The sequence below is a fragment of the Rattus rattus genome, chromosome 5, assembly GCF_011064425.1.
Source record: "Rattus rattus isolate New Zealand chromosome 5, Rrattus_CSIRO_v1, whole genome shotgun sequence".
NCBI lineage: Eukaryota > Metazoa > Chordata > Mammalia > Rodentia > Muridae > Rattus > Rattus rattus.
Window position 1 is genome coordinate 82,105,211 of NC_046158.1, and position 18,792 is coordinate 82,124,002.

General features: G+C 46.3%; 1 protein-coding gene across 1 annotated transcript in view; it reads right to left on the reverse strand.

The window, feature by feature from the left end:
* The window catches only part of LOC116901695 (UPF0606 protein KIAA1549L-like), a 242,887-nt gene that overhangs the window by 23,736 nt on the left and 200,359 nt on the right, over positions 1-18,792 (reverse strand). The window contains exons 14-16 of the mRNA XM_032903824.1: positions 17,552-17,733; positions 14,038-14,255; positions 5,556-5,685 (exon numbers count right to left, since the gene is read on the reverse strand). Of these exons, the coding sequence (XP_032759715.1) occupies positions 5,556-5,685; positions 14,038-14,255; positions 17,552-17,733 (530 nt within the window). The remainder of the gene's footprint in view (positions 1-5,555; positions 5,686-14,037; positions 14,256-17,551; positions 17,734-18,792) is intronic.

The following is an 18,792-nucleotide window of genomic DNA, read 5'->3' on the forward strand; positions in this document are numbered from 1 at the left end:
CATACTCTGCTTTCTACCTACCGTATGCATTAGGAGGAATTAAGTTCAAAACAAAACAAAAAAATGGTTCAACGATCTACTTTGCCTGTTAAAGTGATCAGGTTAGGGCATCTTTTAAAACACAATTCATCCTTTTGTCATGAGTGTGTTCGCCTAGGAAATGGCTACTAAGTAGGTCACACCACTGAGCGTTCTGGCTGATTGACTGAACAGGAAAATTTGAATTGTGGCTGCAAAGCATGGAAGTCCCAAACTCTTGCAGTGGTCTCTCTCTCTCTCTTCAGATACAATAGCTCTTGATATTTGGGGATTTCTCCCTTTCATATTTACTATTAAATTGCTTTCACACAATATATTTTGTTCATCTTCTTCCCCCTTGCAACTCTTCCCAGTACTCCCTACTTCCGTATCTACCCAACTTCATTCTCTTTCTCCCTCCCACCCTCCTTCCAGTCCTTCTCCTTCCTCAGCAAACAAACCCCTCAGTAAGAACGAAGATCAAAACAAACAAAATCCAGTACAACAAAAACCACCAAAATAAAACAAAAAGCAAACATAAAAACCATGGCATCCAAGCAGACGCAGCAGATGTGCAGCTTGGTCCCCCCATAAGTGGAGCTGGGGCTGTCCCTGACCCTTGTCTGCCTGTGGATTCTGTGTTAGCCACAGCGGGGCTGCCTTGTCTGGCCTGAATGGGAGAGGATGCACCTAGTCTTGCAGTGACGTGATGTGCCAAGATGGGTTGGTACCCAGCAGGGCTCTCCCTTCTCAGAGAAGAGGGAGAGGGGGTTGTATGAGTAGGAGGGACTGGGAGGAGGGAGACTGTGATTGGGATGTAAAGTGAATAAATACTTTAATTAATGGAAAAAAAAAACCCACATGGTGTCAATTTTGTGGCTGCTACTACCCCTGGGCAGGAGGCCTGCCTGGAGTGTGATTGATATTACTTTCCCTTTCCCGGAAGGTATCAATTGCAAGTAACTTCTTGGTTGAGGGTGGGACTGTGTCTACTTGTCCTTGTCAGGACTGAGATCCCATCTGGCTTGAACCTGTGTAGGTCTGTGTTGTGTCATGTTGAGTTCTTTGTGGGTCAGTCCTGTTGTGACTGGAAGACTTGTTTCCTAGGAATCATCTACCAATTCTGGCTCTGACATGGATGGGTTCTACCTCTCCTTCTGGAGAGGATGCTAAGCCTCGAGTGCAGGGAGTTGATGAAGACATTCTATTTAGGGCCGAGTGTTCCAAAGACTCACTCTGCACGTTGTTCAGCTGTGGGCCTCCGGATTAATTATCATTTACTTCAAGCAGAAGGTTCTCTGATGTAGGTTGAGGGATGCTATGATCTACATCCCAGCCTACTGTGGCTGCTGTTGGTCCCTAGTAGAGAGTGGTTCTGTGGGTCAACGAGAGTCAAAAACAAATGGAAGTGTCCTTAGAGGAAGGGCTCAAAGGGGCAATGAGGCAGAACCAGAGGGGCCCTGGGTCCAAACGAAGAGGCCAAGTCCCTAGAGGGTGGAGGTGGGCTGGAAGGAGGCTATGGGAATTTCGGAACAGGCTAGGCTGTCTTCCATCCTATGGCTAAGATTTGCTTGTGTAGCACAGTTCCCCTGCTTATTTGTGTATTTCTGCATTTATTTTTATATGTAAGCTTTTCCTTTGGGATTCTAAAGTAGTCAACGTTTGGTAAATTCAAAATTAAATCAATCTTCACGGTTTTTTGTTCCCACAGCATCATGTTTTCTTAACCTGGCAGAAAGGATTGAATATTTTGGCCTAGTTTGAGAACTCCAGACCTAGGAGGCGGACTGGCACATTTCCAACCAAGTGACAGGTTCACTGCTGGGCTAATGGATTCTTTTGCCAGGAGTGCTTTGACATTTTTGGAAAATGAATGCATTGTTTAAAGCTATCGCTCACTTCTTTCTCTTCTTTATTTGCTGATCTTTTTATTCATATGAAAGTTTTCAATTTAAGGATTCCTCTGAGACCTGCATCTGGTCTCCCACAGAGGCTCCGAAATACAGGACGTGTCTTATGTGAGATCAGCTAAATAGCAAGGAAGAGTGTATTTAGAAGCCACGTTGCATGGTGGTTAAGAGCATGACCCCAGAAGGCAGACAAACTATGGAACTAGTTGGAGCTCTGGTTTCCCCTTCTTGGCAAGGGATTTAGTGACTGGAAACCATGAAAATCCAACTAGTTAGCACACGTAAAGTGAGCAGAATAGGATTGGTCTGCACTGTGCAGGCAAGAAAGGTTAACTACTTTTCATGACTAAAGGCTCAAGAAGAGACAAGGGAGACAGCCTTTAGTCCACAGTCTAAATTCTTACAATTATTTCCTATGTGAGCATTTTTCCTAAATAGACTTACAATGATTTTAAGATAACACATATTTTTCAAAAAAAGCACACACACACACACACACACACACACACACACACACACACACAGCCAGTCTTTGTCTACATTGTTGGTTATTCTTTCTTCCACCCTTCTACACCCTTTTTCTCCTGCCAGGAGCCAAGCCGGCTTACACACCCTCGGTCTTAGGAATGTTTCAGGAATGTCAAGTCCACTTACACCCCCTGAGAAACCTAGAAGGTTATCTGTTCTTATCAGCACACCTGCAATTTGTGGTTTACTGTAACAGGAACCAAAAGAACAATGGGAGGGTGGTGACTGAATTGGTCTTGGACCCTGCATGGCCTTCCCGCTTGCTTGTCTTTATAAGCCACTGCATGGAAATAAAATTTGAGAGCTTGATCAGACCATAGACTTGCTCTCCTTCTTGGTGCCTCCTGTCCCATCCCAGGTCTCCGCTGAACCCCTGCAGGCCGGGGCATTCTCCCACCTTTCCAACTCTCTAATGCTAGATAAGAGAGGAAAAAAAGGAAAGAGAGGAAAGGAAAGAGATCTCCGAATACAGTCAGGGATTAAACTACTTCTTGCCAATTAGGGTGTTGAGTTCCTTGGGACAAGTTTGATCTTCACTGTCAGGATATCTAATTTCTTTTTCTTCTTGTTTCCCCTTTGTGCACAACTACTTAACAAACCACAACCAACAACCAACAACCAACAACCAACAACCAACAATTAGCAACCCGCCATGCCTCTCAGGGCCCTAGCATGTATATACCCTCTGTAAAGTCTCCAGGATTCCAAATGTCACACAATCTCAGAGCCATCTGCAGCTGGCAAAACCATGCCTCTGTTAGAGCACGAGGCAAATCACAGTTGCTGTGGACAATCTGAAGCAGCCCCATACCCCACACCTGGTATTAAAACCAAAACATACTCTATTTATATCTCTATGTTCTTTAAAGAAAATAAAATTCCAAAATTGTCACTACACGCAAAATTGCTCACAGGCATCTGTGAAGTATGAGTAATCTATTATCCCAGGTAGCTCACTGACCTGACCTTCTGAAGTAACAGGTAGGTGTTGAAAGTTTTGCGACATGGCCAAACATGCTGTGTTCTTTTCAGACTGTTGGAAAACCTCTGGCCTATTTCCCCACAACCATGAAAGTGTCTCTGCCTAGACTCTTACGAGAAAGTTACTAATGCTTATCTTGACTGAAGCACCTATCATATCTCAGTGGTCTGAGTGGAAAAAAAGTCCCCCAAACTAAGCAAGCTTCTAGGAATGATGCTCTTGGCCTCGTGACAGGGGTGGAAGGCAGGAAACATAAAGCTTAGGCTGAGTTTTGTAAAGCCAATGCTGTAGTTTATTTTACTTATGTGTGTGTTTATTCGTTTGTGTGTATATGTGGGAGGGTGATTTCAATGTGGTGTGTGTAGATGTGTGCATGTATATGTGTGTTCCAATGCACATGTACGTGCATGCCTGTGGCGGTCCGAAATTGATGTGAGGTTGATTTCTCTTCCACCTTCTTCATCGAGGCAGGGTCTCTTAGTCAAATCCAGAGCTCACGGACATTGCAAGTCTTGCTACCCAGCTTGCTTTGGGGGTCCTTTGCTCCGCCTTCTGAGTCACAGGCAAGCTGTCATGCCTACCCGGCATATACATGGGTTCTGGGGCTTTTGACTCCATCTTCCCAGCTGTGTGGCCAGTACTTTAACTGCTGAACCACTCCTCTGGTTACTTCGCCTTACTTTTTGAGGTAGGGTCTCTCACTGAACTTGAGGTGCACCTTTTCGGCTAGACTTGCTAGCCAATGACCTCTAGGGCTCAGGGTGCTGGCGTTTGCAGCCATGCACAACTTCAAGGCAGGGGTTTGAGGATCCAAACTCAGGTGAGAGACAGCAGACACACTCACTCACTGAGCTATGGCCCCAGCCCAGAATGATTTCTTATAAGGAGGAAATGTCTGTTAGAAGAGCTTAACAGAAAAGCAAAGATGTAACTTCATAACATGTGGTCAGAGTGTCTAGAATTTTGTAAAATGAAATCTCGAGCAAAGAAACAAATGATCAGTGTCACAGAAGAGAAAGGATGGGTGGGCCAGTGACCGACGCTTGCCGAGTGAGTGAGAGACCCTGCGCTCTGTGCTCAGCGCTTGAGAAAAGAGATAAACGTCACTACCAACACCACATTAGAGTTCAATCAAGGAAGATCACTGGAGATTCAAATTACCTGCTTTAAATTGGACCGTTTAAAAAGCCCACTTTAAGCACTTATGCCAAACAGTGATGACTCTCAAAGGGGGAAAACTCTTCTTGCTTTCAAATCCACGACATATATATTTTTAAAAATATCAAGTGTCCTACTTAAATCATCACTTCTCAAATTGTATGTTTCTCCAGTATTTGAATTATTATTCTTGTTATAGAAAACAATTAATTTGTAATTAAAGATATATTTAGGGAATGAGAAAGAAGTGTTTTGTTTTGTTTTTAATAAAACTGCAATTACATCAAGAATCTTCTGAAACTCTGAGGCGGAGGAGGAGCAGCGTGCTTCTCCATCTCCAGTGTGGTGTCATTCACATGAGCTCCTGGGTGCAACTCCAGGTTCAGGATGTCCGGGTCTAGAGGGCTGGTCCCAGATTGCTCCTCCTCCTCTGGGGGATGGGGCAGAGAGGAGTGCTTGAGTCTGGACTCAGCTGGACTCACCGCTTGTGCTTTGTCACAGGGAATCAGCTCTCTCTGTTGACATTTCTTCGTTCCTATGGCTTGCTAAGGAGTTACGACATCGGGAACGAATCCAGACCTTCAAAACTGTTCTAGAGTAAAAGCAGCTAGTGTTCCACAAACTCTAACGCAGTGCTACGTTCTTACCATGTTTCTACTAGTAAGGGGAGAAGGAATTAAGACCATTTACAATCTCCCTGGAATGTCGGGTCAACAATCCACTGCAGAATAGCACAACTTAAAAAGCACAATCACGCTCATGTGCTGCAAAATTCACTTCGCCAAAAAGGAAAACAAACAACAACCATACGCCATACCACTTATCGCCCTGCCCCACCACCACATAGAAAACACTGCTGGGCGTCTAGAAACTCCAAAACATGAAATACTATGGAATGCTGCGTCCTCCTGACTTTTTTTCAGGGAAGCTTTTGTCCACCCAGTCCACCACACACTTACGTCATATCCGCTGTTCCGGATTCCACGCCGGGGTCGCTCTCGTGTGACCAGAAGGTCCATCTCAGTTTCTCCGGGACTCGGGCTGTTCAGAGACTGCCGGCTTCGGTAGACTGAGTTCTTCATCTGTTGCCTGAAGGGAATCCAACAACTGTTATGATGCAGCAAATGCCCTGACAGATGGAATTCTCCACCGATCCAAACCTACAGGCAACCAGTAGAGGGTTTGGATTGGCCTCAGAATCTCAGAACTGACGGTACTCGGTCCTTAGCCCGCAGCGGGGAACACGGCACCCCGCCCTCCTGAGCCGCCCCAGATGCTATAACTGGCTGTATTATGTTTTCTTTCATATCAAATTAGGCAACTACAATCAATTGGAGCAGTGCAACCTCATCTAAAATTCTGCTGATGGCAAGGCCAGGGGTTCTCCGTTGACCCTCGAGGACAGCTAACGCTGCGGAACAAACTTGCCTTGACGAACTTTGCTGACTCGGCAGCCGCCTGTTCCTTTTTCATCTTTTTGATTTCAGGCATGGACTCCTACAGTGTGTTAGTAAATGAAGCCTGTAGAGGATGGGCCACTTCTAACGCTATGACCATTGATTGATTTCTTTTCTACAATTACCATGTAGACTCTCTTTTTGGCAAAGGCCATAAGCCTGGAGGCAACTTGGGGCTTCCCTACCAGTCCCAATTTTTAAATTAAAAAAAATATTTATTTATTTATTTATTCATTCATTCATTCATTTATCACCAAGTGCCTAGCATGTGTTAAGTACCTGGAAGCTGAGCATCCATGGCCTTGGTACTCCCACTGTTTATATCCTAATGGGAGAGACAACTTGCATGCTAACTTCAAAGTAATTAGCATTATTACAAAGAAAAACAAGGAATATTGGGGACGTGGTTCACTCAGTAAAGTGTTTGTCTTGCAAATATGAGGACTTGTGTTCAAGTACCAGAATACAGGTAATGATGATAATAATAATCATATGATTAATAATGATGATGATGATGATAATAATGATGATGATGATAATAATAGAGCCACTCCAGGTATTGCACACTTGTAATACCACACTGGGAGACAGGAACATCCCTGGGGTTCACTGCCTAACCAGCCTACCCTACCTGAGGCTCCTCCAGAGCAATGAGAGACCTTGTTTCAACAAATGGCGGGCAGACACTGAAGGACGATACCCAGGGCACACAATGTACACACATGCAAGTGCACACACACACACGCGCGCACGCACACACACACACAGAAGAAGAAGAAGCTAAGAATGGTCAGAGAAAGATCCTCTAAGGAAGCTGAGTTCTAATAAATGCAGCCTCTGAAGGGAGCACAAAACCCGGGTAGCAGCAGCTCATTCACGGTGTCAACTCAGCTACTCCTCATAAATTCACACACTTGCTACTGTCTTGTTTCTGCTTGGAGGAATCTATCCACGGAGGGGGACAGAAGCAGCCACCTGAAGAGAATGTGGTCCTGCTTGTTTCCCTCCCATGAGTGGCAACGTTTATCAGTTGGAGTGAGACTCATTAAAGACAGATGACTTCAATGGATTCTGCAGTGTAACAGAGGGATTGGAATTCCCCTTCACCCAACAGCAACATGACTTATGCCTCCACTCCATCTTCAGAGAACTCTTACGTACAACCTACTGCATGTTTCAGTTCAAGGGTTCTAGGTATTCATAGCCGGGAGTAAAGGCATGGTGCTATTTATCCCAGTAGTTGTGAGAGGCCAGAGACCCGGCATACACACACTGTTTTATGAACACAACGAGTTGGTTACAGAATTCAGTCACATACAATCCAGCAAGAACCTCAAGGATCTGCCTTACCCGTTAGCCGTGATACAACAGGCGTAGATAGCCTCTATCACGAGGAGCTACACCTATTTTAAGAGAATCTGTTTTCTCTTCTTGCCTTCTTGGTCCCATGATACTTACCCTGGTGGTAAGTATAGCATGATGCCTCTTGGTGGCTATCTTTCTTTCAGGGGTAGGAAAGTGACTCAGACTGGACCACCAGAGGAGCATATCCCTACATCCATGTGACTGGTCAGAGGGGTGGGAGCATGCATGACTTAGGTTGGGTCCATGAGTCTGAGTCTCCAGGCTATGACCAGGACAACTAGGAATGTGGGACTTTGCATTTGAGGGACACACAGTTGGGGCTTCGGACACCTGGGGTTTCTGATACCTGAAGTTTCTGACACCTGGAGTTTCTGTCACTTGGGGTTTCTGACACCTGAGGTTTCTGACACCTGGAGTTTCTGACACCTGGGGTTTCTGATACCTGAAGTTTCTGACACCTGGGGTTTCTGTCACTTGGGGTTTCTGACACCTGAGGTTTCTGACACCTGGGGTTTCTGACACCTGGGGTTTCTGACACCTGGGGTTTCTGTCACTTGGGGTTTCTGACACCTGAGGTTTCTGACACCTGGGGTTTCTGACAGCTGGGTTGTTTATGTTTTTTTTTTTTTGTTTTTTTTGTTTTTGTTTTGTTTTTCCATCGTGAGGTTTTAGCCAGCCTTCAAACGAAGCTTGGAAAAAGTGAAGAGAAAGCAAAGGCAAAACCAGTATGGTGCCCTTGATTGAGCCAGACTAAAGCTTTGGTCTTGACTAAGGCTAGGCAATACAGTCCCTTTAGTTTAACTAGGTTGTGCTGGATTTCCAGTTTGCAACCAAAAGACTCCTGGCTAATAAGACAGCTTACAACCTCCCATTATAAACCATACCCTCCAGTTACCTGTAACTAGGGGCTTCCTTTGGGGAAGAAGCTGGGCGCAGCAGGCTTATGGGACTGAATGTTCGGAATGACTCATACTTTAAAGCAGATTCCAAAGATTTTGCATCCTTGACTTCATTACAACTACGTTTTTGGAAAAAAGAAATCACATTTCCTAGCTACCCAGCCACCGTCAATTAGCCCATTAAGAAAAGGTTTTCTAATACGTGGTGGCAGAATAAGCAGGCAGATCGGCAAGAGGTATTTCATAAGTCTTAGACATACACTAGTGAGGAACATGGGTATGGTAGAAGCTTACACACTGGAGCACCTACTGCTTTATTCTGCCTTCAGAGGAAACAATGCATTGTAATGGCTAACATTTCTGTCAGTGCTGGGGATTGAACCCAGGGCCTTGTGCACACTAGGCGAGTGCTATCCTACTTTTGAGCTAAGAGCTCAAGATGCACATCTGAAAGACTTGTTTAGCACGTTTCAACGACCAGACTTCCACCGTGGGTGTGTGTCCAGTGTGTGACTATTAATTGGTGATAAATAGGGCTGTCATGTAAAGGGATGCTTATTTATCAACTGATGTCACTAGGCACACTTGTCCTTATTTCCCCATAGTTTATAACTTGTTGATTTGTGTTTCTTCCCCTCCGACAATATTGTTGGGTGGGTTATGATGCATTTCACTTGAACCCTTAAGAACTTTTAACAGATAAAGTGGTTTTTATATTGTATCCTATGGAACCCCGGGGTTCTGTGGAGATGGCCTAGGCAGCTGAGAAGGAGAAGGGTGCCCGGTTTCTGTCAGAGCAGCTCTGAATAGATTACTGAATAGGTTACTATGTTGTGTTGGCCTCATAGATGCATGATCTGTGAGGATTTGAGTGCAAATGGTTTGTTTTAAAGGGGGCTCTGCCAACTACCAGCTGGGGCCTGGGGAGATGGGGAAGATTATATGGACATCAACAGAAGTGCAATGAGGAATTGATGGGTATTTAGGGTGGCTGGGTTTCAGACTCACTGGAAAAGTGTGTGGGGTTAACTGTTATTGTTCAATAGCAAGGGATGCCTGCCATTGAGAAGACAGTTTATTACACCCACAGAGCTCAGAGGAAGAGCCAGGCCATGATGGGGAGCAGGGTGGGACACACAATGACCAGTTGGGTCAGAGGCAGAGGGAGAAAGGAAGAAGCAGGAGCAAAGACCTTTAAACTGTGGCTTCTGGGAGGCTCAAAGGGCAGGGCAGGGCAGGGCAGGGCAGGGCAGGGCAGGGCAGGGCAGGGCAGGGCAGGGGAAGCACTGTGGGAAGAGCTGGTTTGGATGATGGTGGTGGGTTCCAGAAGCACGAGGATGGCCTTCGTTTGTCAAGTGCTTGGCTCTGGTATGATCCAGGCAGGTGGGCATTGCCTAGAACTAGAGCCCCAGGAGACCGTCTAAAGGACATGGTTGAAGTCTGGTTCTGTGATTGGTGTCATCTGAAGAGTATGCTTGCAGGTGAGTCTTTGTCACTTGGCCTTGGTGACCCTGGGGGTGGGGATGATATTTCCCACCTGTTCCACGTATGCACAGCTAACACAAAACCTTGAAACCATGGTGATTGCAATGGTGTTTCTGACACCCAGAATCTCCTGCCAGGGATATTGATCTCTGACTTCTAGCCTGTCATCAGCTGAGGATGCCCTACAACACATTAGCTACACAACTCTTCAGCTTCTGAGAAAAATCCCGAATGAGTTACAGATAGCAGGTGCAAATCAGCCGAGCAGACAAACTGGCCACAGACAGCCTTGGCCTGTCAGGCTGTCTGCTCTGTGTCTCCATATGTGTGCTTAATATGAAATAGGGTATTTTAACTAATTGTAGAAAGGAAAAAAAAAAGAACTTTGAAACTACTCTGAGAGACTTAGGGATCAGTTAACATTAGAATCAGTTTTGCCCCATCTTGGTATTTCTTTGCTCTAAAGGGAAGTTAGTGATGTTCTTGCTCATTAGAAAATGATCACTTTGCTGTACCCTGCTCTAGCTGAGCGGCTCACAGCAGCAGCTCTGAAGGTTGTACTGTGAACAGCAATTAAAAGCTAACTTCAACCTGTGACAAGAGATAAACATCAGGGTGGAGTCAGCAACAGCCGAGAGTCAGGAACCGCCCTGAGCTGGGCGGAGTCAGCAAGCGGCTGGGTGGAGTCAACAGCAGCGAATCAGGAACCGCTCTGAACTGTGAGGTCGAAGTTCGCCCCCTTTCCAATTCGGCTCTTCTTTCAAGCCATCTCTCTCCATTCTATCTCTCACCCCTATCCCCAGCTCATCTAGCTCGTGGCTATCTGTTTTCCCTAAGTCGCGAGCGTTTGAATGTTCTTACAAACCATTCTTAGTGCTGTAGAGACAAGGGACATCTGCTGCAAGTTAGCTACGCACGCAGCAGCCACCGTCCATCATGGGACTTTGGGCATCTGACCTGAATTTATGTTGAGGAGTCTAGACCCGGCTCCCAGGGAAAAGCTTTGCTCAAAAAGAAAATCACCGAAAAGTGTTATTTCTCCAAACTGGGAAAAAACCGCTCTCACCTCAGTTCATCAGAGAAGCCTGAAGCAGAGTCCCCAAGAACAAAGTGCAAATTAAAAAAAACAAAAGTACTATCAGCCTCTCTGGCAAACCCATACCATCTCTTTCCCTCCCTCTTTACCTACTGACATGGTGACGTGTGCACTGTGAACTCTGTCATGCTGGGATTTTATGCCCTCGTTCGTCATACCAGCGAACCAAGCCCCTAGCAAATTAATCTCCGGCTCAGAAACCTCTCCTTTTTTCTATATTGTAAATAAATTAAGTTGCTTCAGTTTATCCCCAGTTCCCAACTGAGTCTTGTTGCTTTCATCCAATTCTGTTAAAAAAATTTTTTTTTGTTCTAAAATTTATTTTTTTATTTTTTAAGCAAATATCCATTTAGGCCAGGATCTGCCCTACTCTGTCCCTAGTGTGTGGAACACACATGTGCTGTGGCTTCTCGTGGCTTCATGCAGTGTTGGTATGCCCAAAGCCAGGGGACTGCCAAGGAGAATGGACCCTGAGTAGAGGTGGTCTCACGGAAGTGCTGCAGGCAGGCAGGCAGGAAGCTGAGAGAGGCAGACGGGAGAGGCTTTGCTGACCTTTACCTCTTCGCCCAGTATGGGAGGTCACTGCCTAGTTAGCCACAGAGCTTGGAGACAGCTGTCATGCTTTGAATGTTTTCCTTTTCTAAAATTCATATTAAAATGTGCTCACTTCTACTGGCTAACTTTCATAGTGCTAGAAGGCTCTACAGATTCGGGGATGGGTCAGCATTTATCACACCCAGCTATGAACCCCGTAAGCTACAGTGATGACTGAACAGCTAAGATATGTACACTGGCACAAAAGTGGCAGAAATGGTATGAGAGGAATCAAACACTTTCTAAAATTGGATTTAAAGACCATTCCATAGGAGGAGCCCCCTGCCTGGTATCATTAACTGTGCCAAAAGCCTGCGGCTGCCTAGCTCCTAGGGGACTGGTGCCCACAGAGGCCAGAGGGCATTCGAACTCCTGGAACTGGGGTTATACAAGACAGTGAGCAGAGTGTGGTCCTCTGAAAGAGCAGCAAGGGCTCTTGACTACTGAGCCTCCTCTCCACCTAGAGCCCTGAGTTCTTATCTTTAAACTCACAGGTTAGTTCGTCACTCAGCCCTCATCAGAGAAGCTTCTCATCAAAGACTTGCAACCAGTCAACATGCAGAGAATAAGAGACCGGAGTGCTCAGGTCTGAATGGGACATCTACACTACACCAACCTCTCTCACTGAGTAAGAGAAGGCAAAAAGATTAGAAGAGCCAGAGGGGGCAGTTATCTGTAGCAAAACAGTGTTTACCGGACATAACAGCATGAGTTCACATGAACTCACAGCGGCTGTGACTGCAGGCACACGATCTATACTAGATCAAGCCTGCCAAAGTTCCAGAATGGATTAGGGTGGGGATCATGAAGTCCCACCCCTAGTTAATGGGAGAGGGACAGTCACTTTTCTTCAAGGATGCAGGCTACCCATGCTCCAGGAGGCGGTTCCACACCCATGCACATACAGGATGCACTAAACAGATTCAGAAGATACTAAATTTGAAAAAGAAAACAGTAAAAGAGAGCACATGAAGTTCAGAGGGGAACATGGGGGGATGGGAACAAATTGGAGGAAAAGAAATGGGGGGGTAGTTTGGACTCAAATGTACTACATGCATGTATGAATATGAAATAAAACATTTAATTAGATTTCATGGCTGTTTTATCATTGTTAGGAGGTAGAAGCTTTGCCCAGCGATGGGGCTACAAAGTCTTATGGGGCACAGCAGTGAGGTGGCAGTTTGAATGAGAATGGCCCCCAATATACTCATATATTTGATTGTTTGGCCCCCAGTTCGTGGAATTGTTGGGGAAGAATTAGGAGGTATGGCTTTGTTGGAGTGGGCGTGGCCTTTTGGGAGAAAGTGTGTCAGTCGAAGCAGGGTTTGAGGTTTCAAAAGCCCGTGGCAGACCCAGGTGCTTCTTTTCCTGTCTCCGTGTCTCTCTCTGTGTCTCTGACTCTGTCTCTGTCTCCGTCTCTCTCTCCCTGTTGCATACACATCAGCTATCGTTCCAGCACCACGCCTGCCTGCTTCTTGCCAGGATGACCATGGATTAGCTCTGCAAAACTGTAAGCAAACCCTAACTAAATGCTTCCTTTTATAAGAGCTGCCTTGGCCATGGCGTCTTTACACAGCAGGAGGACGGCGGCTAGGACTAATGACATTATTAAAGGGCAAGTTCGACCCCCTTGCTCTCTCCCTTCCACCCTCCTCCATGCGTTAGCACAGTGAGGACACCTTTACCAGATCCTGGCACCTTGAGCTTGGACTTCCTAGCCAGCAGAATGGTTAGAAAATACAGTTATGCCAAGTACAAATTCCCCGTTCTCAGGTTTTTTGCTACGTAAGTATAGGACAGATGGAGAGAGAACCCCGTTCAAACCACCTGGCCCAGCTCTACCTCAGTGGGCCAAGGCCCCGTTAGAGCTACAGCAGCTCTCATTTCAAGCGCTCTTCAGGCTTCTTGTCACACTTTCGGGGGCCTTAGAGCTCATCTTTTTCTTTCACCGGGGGCTTACGTTTCATAGGAGCAACCCTTAGGCTGTCCTGTCTAACATGAAACATGGAAGGAATGAGCGAGATAAAGCACATGTAATGCAAGCATACATCGTCCTGACTGGTCTCTGAGTCACAGCCTGACAGTAAGTGTGGAAGACCTGGACAGATCTGTGAATGACTGAAACGAGGTAGCGTGGAGCCAAAGTGTGACCAGGACTCACAAAGGCTGGAAACTCGAGGCGCGCCACTGCCTTCCTGGGCGAGAACCACTAGCATAACTGAACAATGCGTGGCCCTTGATCTGGAGGTTGCATAACTAGGTAAGTGATAATTATATCTCACCCCGCTCTGAAATAGCCACTGGCTTGAAAATATCATTAAGCTAAAGGACAATTGGGGTTGTTCGCCCCAGAGTTTGTTTTAACAGCTTCAATTTGACTCTTTCAGACTCATTATTGAGTACATGCTTGTGGGGACCACATCAAAAGCCTGCAAAGATCAAAGTCCCAAGGTAAGATCAAAGAGCGTGGGGATAAGGCCCCAGGGTTCTTCTGTCCTCGTCCCATGTTACACGGGGACGTAAAATACAGCCATAGAGCATGTACCTGTTCTTAGACTCTGCGAAAGGAGCACACAGTTCTGGGTCTGGTTCCAAAGCATGCTCCATTTCCTTTGGGGCCTTTTCGTACATCTTTTTTCTTTCTGTTAGGCCTTTCCCTGCATCCACTGGGGGGAAGTCATAGTACCCCTTCCTCTTGGCTTTCAGGCGTAGCTTGTTCCGATAGTGCTCGATGTCTGACTTCTGCTTTAGAGCCTTGCTCACCTTGGAGGAGAGAGAGAGAAAAGAGTGTCAGGTCCACACCCGACTCAGACAAGAAGCTTTTTCTGCAAGGCCAGCTGACCAAAAAGACCAGAGGTGGAAGTATGGGAGAGCTTTTCTGGCAATTGTGACCTTCTAGTAAAAGCCCCTTGTCTGTCACCAACGCCAGCCCTCATATAAAGTGGATCTGGCACCATAGTGTTACGAATAAGTTTGGCACCCATAGCTCATGTGTTGAATGATTGGCCCATGAGGAGTGGCACTATTAGGAGGTATGGCCTTGTTGGAGGAAGTGTGTTACTGTAGGCCAGTTTTGAGGTTATATATGTATGTATATACACACACACACACACACACACACACACACACACACACACACACACACATATATATATATATATATATATATTGCATATGCTCAATCCAGTGGAGTTTCCTCAAGACTGCTTGTGGAATAAGAGGCAGAATTCTTAGCTCCCTCTCCAGCACCATGTCAGCCTGCACATTGCCGTGCTTCCTGCCATGATGATGACAGGCTGAACCTCTGAAACTGTAAGCCAGTCCCAATTAAGTGTTTCCTTTCGTAAGAATTGCCTTGGTCATGATGTCTCTTCACAGCAGTAAACCCCTAAGACCCACTGAATTACCTTACATCTTTGTCTCCCACATCTGTCTGGACTGTTGCAGGCCTATGTCTGTCTGTATACCCTTAGCTAAGAGCCCATACCGTTGTGACTCCTACTCTGCCTATACCCTGTGGTTCCTCAGTGTGGGAGCCTAGCTGCCTGGCTAGTTCTTGGTGCCCTGAGTCTAGCTTCAGCCCTGAATAACCTTGTGGCTTTCTCTGTCCACTTAGTTGGGGCTCTAGGGATGAGGCTCAAAGTGGATTGGGATGGATGTGGGGGGAATAGAACAAATGTTCCACTGCAGGGGCCTGCTTTCCATATGATCCACTTGCTCAGGAGAAGGAGACAGAGAGGGAGAGGTCAAGATCGCTATGCGTGACTCAATGTTCTGTTTTCTTTAAAAAGAATTCCCTGTGATTCATAATGGAGAAATTTATGGCATTTGGCCTTGGGTTATGCTTTTCCCACTTACATTTAAATCAGCCATCCCTACAAGAAGGAGAAGAATTTTAAGGCAGTCTATGTCAAGCTTGGAGAGAGAGCTGATTACAGAGAGAACAGGTCAGGGACCTTTTCCAGCTGAGTGTCAGCAGGACCCATTGCTTTAACTGCCCAAAGGTATCAAAGACCCATCTCTGACTGAGGGAAATGCTCATGTACTCTCCCCAAGTGACAGGAAGCTGGCCCCGGAGGAAAGGATCTGCCCTAATTTCAGAGTGTGTTTGTACGATGTTCATAGCATTAGGGTAGGACACAGAGACCCAGGTATGGTGGCCCTAATGACAGACAGCTTTAACCAGGCAGACAGTCCTAATCAGAGGCAGTTTACAGTGCATTAGTGCCAACTTCAGAGGCTTGTGTGTGTCTAGGGAGAGGGGACACAGAACTGGTACTCAGGAAAGATTACAGAGCTAAGAGGCAGAAAGGACACATGGTGGCCAATTACTTCATCCTCACTGATGAGCCAACAATAACAAAAACAACATGGCAGCAATGGTGACGAAGTGTTCACGTGCGAGGCATTGTGCTAAGGGCTTCACATGCTGTGTCCATTTTGTGGGCAGAGGGGCCGACACTCAAAGGACTCTACTCACTTACTTAAAACACAGAGACTTCGAGTGGAGTGGACGAGTTAAGTCCAATTCTGGCGACACAGCTTTTGAGGCCATAGTTTTTAAGCACAACGCTGTTGCTCATGATGGCTGGAGGGTGGGTTAAGAGAGGAAGGAGCTCTAGGCAGTGTCAGAGCATCTGAACTCCAGCCATCAGCATGGCCTTGAACCAGCACCTCACCCTCAGACTAGTCTCTCTGACTAAAAATAAAGAAGTTGAAATAGAAGGTGTTGCCTGTGTATGTGTCTGAGCCTCAGCCTATCACAGTTTAAGGCCAGTTCATGCTCAGAATAAAAAGGTCTTTCCTGCAGCAGGTGCACACGACATTGTCATAAGTGTCCCACGTATGAGAAGAAGTCTCTAGTATACATTTGTGAGGCCCGATTGTACAGGGCTGCAGCAGGTCCTTTGAGGTGCCATGAGAAGGAGGCTTTAGACCTTCAAATCACCCACCTGTCAGGCAACATTAGCAGGGCAGAAATGAACGATTAACCCAATGCTTTAACACAAGAGAAACTGTGTGCACAGTGCCCCACTGTGTGCGTACATGTGCAATGTCAATACACATGGTGGCCCCCACAGTGTGTGGATACATGTGTGATGTCAATACACATAGTGGGGCCACTGTCTGTGGATACATGTGCAATGTCAATACACATGGTGGCCCCCACAGTGTGTGCATACATATGCGAGATCAATACACATGGTAGGGCCACTGTGTGTGCATACATGTGCGATGTGTGATGTCAATACACACAGTAGCCCCATGTGAACATTTGTAAAGATTCAGCAGCATTTTTTTTAGCTCACTGACAACTCTACTGCTAAAGGAAGAGGGAGGGGTAGCATTTTCAACCCAATTTCCTGTTCTTTGTCTGAGATAACGCTCTTCTCTCTCACCTACTGATCAATTGTCTACTATCTCTGTCTAATTTTCTTTGATAAAATCTCTCCTGGATGTGGCAGATGTTTTTTAAGTCAATTAGACTGGCTGCCCAATGAGCCCTGAGATCCCCCTCTCTCTCCTCACCAGTGCTGAAATCACAGATGCACACTGGCGCGCTTCACTTTTATACGGGGCCAATCCCAGGTTTTCATGACAAGCACTTTACCAACTCAGTCAACTCCCCGGGGAAGTTGACTAACATTGACACCACCTAGAAAGCAAGCGGGGTGGGGTGGGGGCGGGGGGGGGGGAGGGGTGGGGAGTGGGGGCCTATTTCAAGCTTGCTAACAGAAATCAATGTCCAGAGTCTCTAGTGGCCACCTCCTTGCCGGAGTGACATGTGCTCTCTCCAAACAACAGGGATCCTAATGGACGTCGAAATGTACCGGAGTGCAGCATAGAAAGGCTTCAGGCTATACTCATGAGAGGTTTGGGAGAAAGGGGGTCATTGCGGGTGGGAAGTGCTGTGAACACGCCCTGGATGACTTGGATTTCCCATCACCGAGGTCGGGTGTGAAACGGAGGCCACTGGACACACGCTGCACTCCACCCGCGTGGGATCGCTGAACCCTAGCGGTCCAGCTGGATTCTCCACCCAGGCTGTGCGCGCTTACCTCGCCGTTGAGCGCCGCTGAAGACTCCGGGCCCCTGTCTGAGGCGGGGTGCACGACCGGCAGAGCTGACGGTTTGATAGCTATGAGCTGCACGGATCCAGAAGATGTGTCAAAGGGATCCGCTGCCGCCTTGCCAGCACTGTCAAAGAGACCTGCTCCCTCCTCTTCATCGCTTGCTGTCCCTAAGGCCAGGCACAAACACGTGGGTTTTTAATATGTAGGGAACTACAGGATTGAGATGTGAGGGATCTCAAAATGCAGAGGCAACAGTATGTGGCTCTGCCCACAGCTCGCTTGTGCCCCTGGCTTACTTTTAACTTTACGGATTGTGCCATTGATCGAGTTATTACAGTATCAGTAAGTAGGGAAGAAATTTAAAGGTAGTAGTTAAACAGAAAGAAAAAATTCCTTTCAAAACAGGGACAGGACACATTTGAAAACAATAAAAAGTAAACTTATTCTTTATGCTTCTATAAAAGAGAGAAGTGAATTTGGCCAAACCTGCATCTATTAAGTTTGCCCACAGGCAGAACAACAGCTTCCGGTCTAGTCTCTGCTGGTGAAGCTATCTCATTTTGCACGATGCTAAGTGACAACTTTCCCCAGGTCAATTAGCCACATGTACTGCTGCGGTTGTGTCTCTCCTCTCTCTCTCTCTCTCTCTCTCTCTCTCTCTCTCTCTCTCTCTCTCTCTGTGTGTGTCTCCCCCCTTCCCTTGGAGGCTATTTCTCAAACGACTTAGGTTTTTCACTCTTTTACTTGTCTATAACAAAAGAAAGCTATGAAATAACCCCAGAGAACTAACTCAGAGCTACAGACAACTCCTCTAATTACACGGACTCATTGCCTCCTACGCACTGGTAAATTAATTCGCCCATCTGACAGAGCGTTCTGCTGTGACGGCTGCAAGACACAAGTTGGCTCTGTGATTCCATAACTAAGCTGACAGAAGGTGCTTCAAGTCCAGCCATATCTAGCTGATTTACTTGTTTTTTAAATCATATTCTCATGGAGTAGGTATAAGAATGACAGCTTATTGAACGGGCTCAGCAAGATAAATTAGGCCTGCTTAAGCAACTGAACTAGGAGGCAGTTTGGAAGCAAAATGGGTGTTACATAAAATATGAGTGTAACCGAAGTACGTTCATCTTGCCTCCTACCTGCTCAAGAGACTTGGGGTGTTATTTAAATTATTGAGAAACATAGCACGTAGATCACTCTGTCATTTACAATCACAGAAG